Source organism: Primulina huaijiensis, chromosome 5 (genome assembly GCF_012295235.1).
Source record: "Primulina huaijiensis isolate GDHJ02 chromosome 5, ASM1229523v2, whole genome shotgun sequence".
NCBI lineage: Eukaryota > Viridiplantae > Streptophyta > Magnoliopsida > Lamiales > Gesneriaceae > Primulina > Primulina huaijiensis.
This window is the reverse complement of record NC_133310.1, coordinates 11,526,296-11,533,374: the sequence shown is the minus strand read 5'-3', so window position 1 is coordinate 11,533,374 and position 7,079 is coordinate 11,526,296. Positions and strand designations below refer to the sequence as shown.

Genomic DNA, 7,079 nt, shown 5'->3' with positions numbered 1-7,079 from the left:
TTCAAAGTGTTTGTTTTAATGCCAAAGAGAGAATTCAAATGTTTTATTGGATTGATAGATACATAGTCAGAGATTGCATGCAATTAGTTGATCAACGACCATAGGCTTATATCCCTCAGAGTTATCGATGTATATCGATGGGATATAGGTACAGAGACAGAGTTACTATATAGATATCAATCCAACAGAGAAAAGAGAAATACCTTCGTTATTGTTATTCATTCTATGATATTCATGTTTCAGAGTTGATGATATTTAATGTTTTCAAAACCATGTTTTCAGAGTGTGATATGTACATTGCTATGTAAGAGTTCCACTTGCTGAGTTTTATACTCATTTCAGTTATTTCATGTGATGCAGATAAGAGCGACGATCCGTGACGTTGACTGAGGCCGGAGTCATATGCATATAGAGATGGAGGAAGGAAAGATTATTTTGATAGCATTTTGGACATGATCATAAAAAAGATATTTTGTTTTTTTGTTGTATCATTTGATTGATCATGTGTATACTTTTGACTATATGGAAATGTATTTTAAACCTTCCTTCCTTCAAGAAAAAAAAAATTTAAATTCCGCAGTTATTTTATGAATTCGGGTTAGAGGGTTACAACTCGGCCCTTGCCCTATGATTGAATGCAATTGATCGCAATGTGCCCAACACCTCCACATCTATAACATTTGTTGCTTCCAACTAGGCACTCTCCTTTAAGTGGTTTGTGGCATTTAGGGCATAAAGGCTTATCTGATTCAGATGGCATCGCAGGAGCTTTTCCGCGATATTCTTCCTTTCCTTTCCCCTTGTGTCCTCCTTTTCCTCCTTGAACTGAAGCTTGACCCTTTTGGACAAATTGTTGCCTCCTGAATTTTCTTTCTTTATCAATCTCTTTCTCATCATATTCGGCCATCAATGCTTTCTCAAAAATCTCCTTGTAAGAATTATCCTTCGACATTCGAACATCCCTTTGAATCTCCGCCCTCAACCCCCACATAAAATGCTCAGCTCTATCTTTGTCGTTGCTAGCAATTAAAGAAACAAAAAGACAACCTTCTTCAAACTTCAAGATGTAATCAGTCATGCTCATTGTCCCTTGTTTTAGCTCCAAGAATTCTTTCACCTTGCGGACTTTAACATCGCTAGGAAAGTACTTGCCATAGAACAAATCTTTAAACTCAGTAAGTGGAACTTTCAATAACAATTATATATACAATAGTGTAAAGAAAGGAATCATTACAATTGAACCATAGGAAATGTCATCGTTCAATGGAATATATAGATAACAATTATAAGATGACATTCTATCAACCATTTCTTTTATTTTCCTTGTATGGCATTGATAAGTCATCCGTCGATGGTATACATGTACATTTCAGTCAAAATCAGTCACTGTACATGTTAAATGTTGATCAACTTCCGTCATGTGGGTTTAGAAGTGCCAGAAGCACCACCACTACCATATAACTATCAAGCCATAAAAAGAACCATTTACTCATTCTATCAAACATGTGGTGTGCATGAAAAATAGAACTAGCTCTTTTCTTAGCAATTGGCATCAAAATTCCTTTCCCTTTTCTTTGAATCAATGAACAATTACATAGCAAGTATATAATCAATGAATTAAAGGAGCTAGGAAAAATAGCAATATCATTTATCATACATATAGGCCATGAGATGCATTCAAGGAAAAAGCCCACTTACAACCAATAGAACTTGTTGTGATAGCTTCTTGGTAGTTGATCCTACAACACAAGATCAAGATTATACAATGAACTTCACATCTTTAACCTATAACTATCATTCAAGCCTAAACCACCATTACCTTCACTTCAACCAAATATCCAAAAGATAATTTTCCTTACCTTGGTTGCTTGCTCTTGAGGATATAAATATCACACCTCCAACTTGAAGATCCAAACTTTGGAAAGAAATGAATTGAGAGAATAAATGAAGAACCCTAGCACCCCAAGTCGATGGATGCAAGAGAAGTAAGAGAAATGGCATAATAATTGGCTTAGAAACACTTAAAAATGTGTTTTCTACACCATATACACGGACCCCGTGCCCCTCTCTGTGTATAGGTTTGTGTACTCACTGAAAATCACAAATTTAGCTTGGCAAGACCCGGACCCCGTGCCTGGGTCCGTGTACTCTGAGTCCAAGGGCCAAACCTGCACTTCTTATTCCGAATTATCCAAAGTGGTAAACATAAAAGTTGTAGCCTTATGTCTTTTCTTGAATCTCCAACTAGTTTCAGGTCATTTGAAGTTCTGAGTAAAAAGTTATGCATATTCTACCAAAATGTGTCAGTGGAGGAACGACGATATACGTAACACACTTCGGGCCACTTTTGACTCATCTTCCTCAACTACTTGAACAAAACTCAAAACATGAAAGTTGTAGCCTTGGATCTTAGCTTTCTAATGCAATTAACATCATGTCATTTGGATCAATATCCCATTCATTGAGCTAAAAACCGTAACAAATACAAAAATTTTCATACCGTTTCTACACCTCAATTACCTATTTGGCTCAAACCATCCAAACCATCAATCAAACTCCCAAAATTAAACCTTCACAACAATAACAACTCCTCAAATACACAACCATCTACTTAACCATACCCAAAACTATATAAGAATTAACCATGAATACAATGTAATAACCATATTGATGCTATAACATGAAATACCAACCCTTCCATCAACTATACTCATAAACCATAACAATAACCATGATCAATAATAACTTAACCATATATCCATAACATCAAACCATAGAATAACATCATTAACAATAAAAGGATAAACGGTTGGGATATTACAATCTCCCCCCTTATAAAAATTTCGTCCCCGAAATTTGCTTACATCAAAATAAATACGGATAACGTAGTCTCATCTCTTCCTCCAGTTCCCATGTAGCCTCTTCAATCACATGATTCCTCCAAAGAACTTTAAAAAAGAAAATTTCTTTGTTCCTTAGCACTTTAACTTTGCGATCAATAATTTGAACCGGTACTTCTTCATAGCTCAGATTAGGCAAAAGATCTAATGCTTGGTGTCGAAGAACATGGGATGGATTGGACAAATACTTCCGTAACATTGAAACATGGAAGACATTGTGAACACGATCCAAATTTGGAGGGAAAGCCAATCGATACGCTCTTTCACCAATCCTATCCAGAATCTCGAAAGGTCCAATATAGCGAGGCCTCAACTTACCTTTCTTTCCAAACCTCATAAATCCCTTGAGGAGAGCTATCTTAACGAACACATGGTCACCTACATTGAATTCCAAAGTCCTTCTTCGAACATTTGCATAACTTGTCTGTCGAGATTGAGCCGTCTTCATTCTCTGTCTGATCAGTGCGACCACATCAACCATTTGTTGAACCAACTCGGGTCCCAACATCTTCCTTTCTCCTACTTTGTCCCATTATAAAGGTGATCTACACTTCTTACCATATAATGCTTCATATGGTGCCATGCCAATCGAGGACTGGTAGCTGTTATTATATGTGAACTCGACAAGAGGTAGCTTCGAATCCCAACTACTAGGAAAGTCAATAGTGCAGGTCCTCAATATATTCTCCAAAATCTGTATAACTCTCTTTTATTGCCCATCGCTCTGGGGATGATAGTCTTTGCTAAAGGCCAACTTTGTACCCAAAGCTCTATGGAGACTCTTCCAAAACTCAGATGTAAACCTTGTATCACGATCTGAAACAATCGACACGGGTATCCCATGAAGTTTTACAATCTCTTGGACATACGTTTTCGCATATTGAGTCATAGAATATGTCGTCTTGACAGGGAGAAAATGTGATGACTTGGTCAATCGATCCACAATCACCCAAATAGAATTATAGCCCTTCTGAGTTCTTGGCAACCAAACAACAAAATCCATAGTGATGTGTTCCCACCTCCATTGCGGTATAAGTAAGGATTGAAATAAGCCCGCCAGTCGTTGGTGCTCAATATTTACCTGCTAACAAGTCAAGCATTCTTAAATAAATGCTGCTATATCTTTCTTCATACCTGGCCACCAATACAATTGACTAAGATCTTGATACATCTTGGAGCCAATGAGCTTCTATCAAAACGTCACGACGAATAGCATCACCAATAGGAACACAAATACGGCCTTGAAATGTAATGAGGCCATTACTGTTCTATCCAAACTCTGAATTCCCCTTCTTCTCTGCTTTTGCTCTCAAGTCCAACAAATGAGTATCCAACTGTTGCTCATGCTTAATTCTGTCAATCAAAGTCGGTCGAATAACTAAGGCTTAAAGTCGAGCGATCGTACCTTCCTCAACCAATTCGATCTCACTTCTGTGCAAATCCAACAACCGAGGCTTTTGAATCATAGAGTCCAATTGCATACCTGACTTTTGGCTCAATGCATCAGCAACCACATTCGCTTTTCCTGGATGGTAACTGATAGTGCAATCAAAATCCTTCACAAGTTCTAACCACCATCTCTGACGTATGTTCAGTTCTTTCTGACTAAAGAGATACTTAAGACTTTTATGATCTGAGAAAATATCACATTTCACGCAATATAAATAATGTCGTCAGATCTTCAAAGCAAATACCACGGCTGCCAACTGAAGATCATGAGTCGGATAGTTCATTTCATACTCCTTCAATTGACGAGAAGCATAAGCAATAACTTCACCTCGCTGCATCAACACAGCAGCGAGACCTTTCTTGGAAGCATATGTATACACCACAAAGTCTTCAACTCTCTGAGGAAGTTTTAACACTGGAGCTGAGGTCAATTTGTCCTTCAATACTTAAAATGCTTGCTGACATTCATTAGTCCATTCAAACTTAACTGTCTTTCTCGTCAGAGTAGTAAGTGGCAAGGCTATTTTAGAGAAATCAGCAATAAAACGGCGATAGTACCCTGCCAACCCAAGGAAACTTCGTACCTCAGCAACTGTCAAAGGAATAGGCCACTTCTTAACTGCTTCAATCTTAGCCGAATCCACAGCAATTCCTTCTTTGGAAACGATATGACCTAAAAATGCAACTTGCTCCAGCCAAAATTCACACTTCTTGAATTTAGCATATAACTGGTTGTCCCTCAACTGCTGTAATACGATCCTCAAATGCTCCTGATGTAGATCTCGAGTCTTTGAATAGATTAAAATATCATCAATCAAGACAATAACGAAACTGTCCAAATATGGCTTGAAAACCCGATTCATAAGATCCATAAATATAGAAGGAGCATTAGTTAATCCAAACGACATAACCAAAAACTCGTAGTGACCATACCTGGTTCGGAAAGCCGTCTTAGGTATGTCACACTCCTTTTCTTATAATTGATGGTACCCTGACCGCAGATCAATCTTGGAAAATATAGTAGCACCTTGCAACTGATCAAAAAGATCGTCAATTCTGGGCAGAGGATATTTTTCTTGATCGTTACTTTGTTGATATCTCGATAGTCAATACACAATCTCAAAGACCCATCTTTCTTCTTTACAAATAATACCGGTGCCCCCCATTGAGATGAACTTGGTCTAATAAAGCCCTTATCTAATAACTCTTGCAATTGTCTCTTCAACTCTTTCATTTCAGTTGGGGACATTCGAGAAGTGGCTTCAGAAATCTGTGCAGTACCTGGTACAATATCAATAACAAATTCCACCTCTCTATCCGGTGGAAATCCTGACACATCATCCGCAAAGACATCAAGATAATCCTTCACAATATCAACGTCGCTCACATTCCCGCTCCCTTCTCTAGTTATATCCACACCAATGCTAGAAACCCATGACAACCCTTAACCAACATCCGTTCAAGAAATAAAAGAAAGGTCAAGAGAAGTACCTGACCCCGTGAAGACCCTGCTATCACCATGCCCTGAAGGAAAACACACTGTCTTGGCTACACAATATATCACAGCTCGATAAGTAGATAACCAATCCATTCCCAAAATAACATCGAACTCAATCATGGGAATGAAAATCAAATCAGCATACAACAATTCCTCATCTACTTGAACAGGGCACGCTCGAATCACACTTGAAGAATGAATATAATCTCCCAAAGGAAGCACAATAGAAAAGTGGACAATTTCACCAATAGGAGCAAAACCCAGAGAATGCATAAATTGCTCAGTTATAAAAGAATGTGTGGCACCAGTATCAATAAGAGTAGTAGCTACCTTGCCAAAAATAAGAATGGTACCTGAAATGATTGACGAATCAGGATTAATTCCTTCCTTGGTCAAAGAGAAAGTACGCCCCTGAACTCGGCCCTTGCTCGATGATTGAATGCAATTGATCGCAATGTGCCCAACACCTCCACATCTATAACATTTGTTGCTTCCAACTAGGCACTCTCCTTTATGTGGTTTGTGGCATTTAGGGCATAAAGGCTTATCTGATTCAGATGGCACCGCAGGAGCTGTTCCGCGATATTCTTCCTTTCCTTTCCCCTTGTCTCCTCCATGTCCTCCTTGAACTGAAGCTTGACCCTTTTGGACAAATTGTTTCCTCCTGAATTGTCTTTCTTTATCAATCTCTTTCTCATCATATTCGGCCATCAATGCTTTCTCAACAATCTCCTTGTAAGAATTAGCCTTCGACATTCGAACATCTCTTCGAATCTCCTCCCTCAACCCCTGCATAAAATGCTCAGCTCTATCTTTGTCGTTGCTAGCAATGAAAGGAACAAAAAGACAACCTTTTTCAAACTTCAAGATGTAATCACTCATGCTCATTATCCCTTGTTTTAGCTCTAAGAATTCTTTCACCTTGCGGGCTTTAACATCGCTAGGAAAGTACTTGCCATAGAACAAATCTTTAAACTCAGTAAGTGGAACTTTCAATAACAATTATATATACAATAGTGTAAAGAAAGGAATCATTACAATTGAACCATAGGAAATGTCATCGTTCAATGGAATATATAGATAACAATTATAAGATGACATTCTATCAACCACTTCTTTTATTTTCCTTGTATGACATTGATAAGTCATCCGTCGATGGTATACATGTACATTTCAGTCAAAATTAGTCACTGTACATGTTAAATGTTGATCAACTTCCGTCATGTAGGTTT

General features: G+C 38.0%; 1 protein-coding gene across 1 annotated transcript; it reads right to left on the bottom strand.

The window, feature by feature from the left end:
• Positions 1-625: 625 nt before the first annotated feature.
• Positions 626-6,735, bottom strand: LOC140977638 (uncharacterized). Its single transcript, XM_073442385.1, has 9 exons — positions 5,841-6,735; positions 5,503-5,792; positions 4,934-5,137; positions 4,595-4,786; positions 4,306-4,501; positions 2,983-3,419; positions 1,860-1,915; positions 1,658-1,739; positions 626-1,147 (listed from the first exon to the last, which is right to left on the bottom strand). The coding sequence occupies exons 1-9, from the start codon at positions 6,733-6,735 to the stop codon at positions 626-628; spliced, it is 2,874 nt and encodes a 957-aa protein (XP_073298486.1).
• Positions 6,736-7,079: the final 344 nt, after the last annotated feature.

What these genes read in the sequence shown, in the direction of transcription:
- LOC140977638 (XM_073442385.1), bottom strand. Translation starts at nt 6,735, where the DNA reads ATGAGCATGAGTGATTACATCTTGAAGTTTGAAAAAGGTTGTCTTTTT. An exon ending in CAGGGTCTTCACGGGGTCAG is followed by an intron (nt 5,793 to 5,840) that starts GTACTTCTCTTG and finishes ATGTTGGTTAAG; the next exon opens with GGTTGTCATGGGTTTCTAGC. An exon ending in CATCTCAATGGGGGGCACCG is followed by an intron (nt 5,138 to 5,502) that starts GTATTATTTGTA and finishes ATCTATTCAAAG; the next exon opens with ACTCGAGATCTACATCAGGA.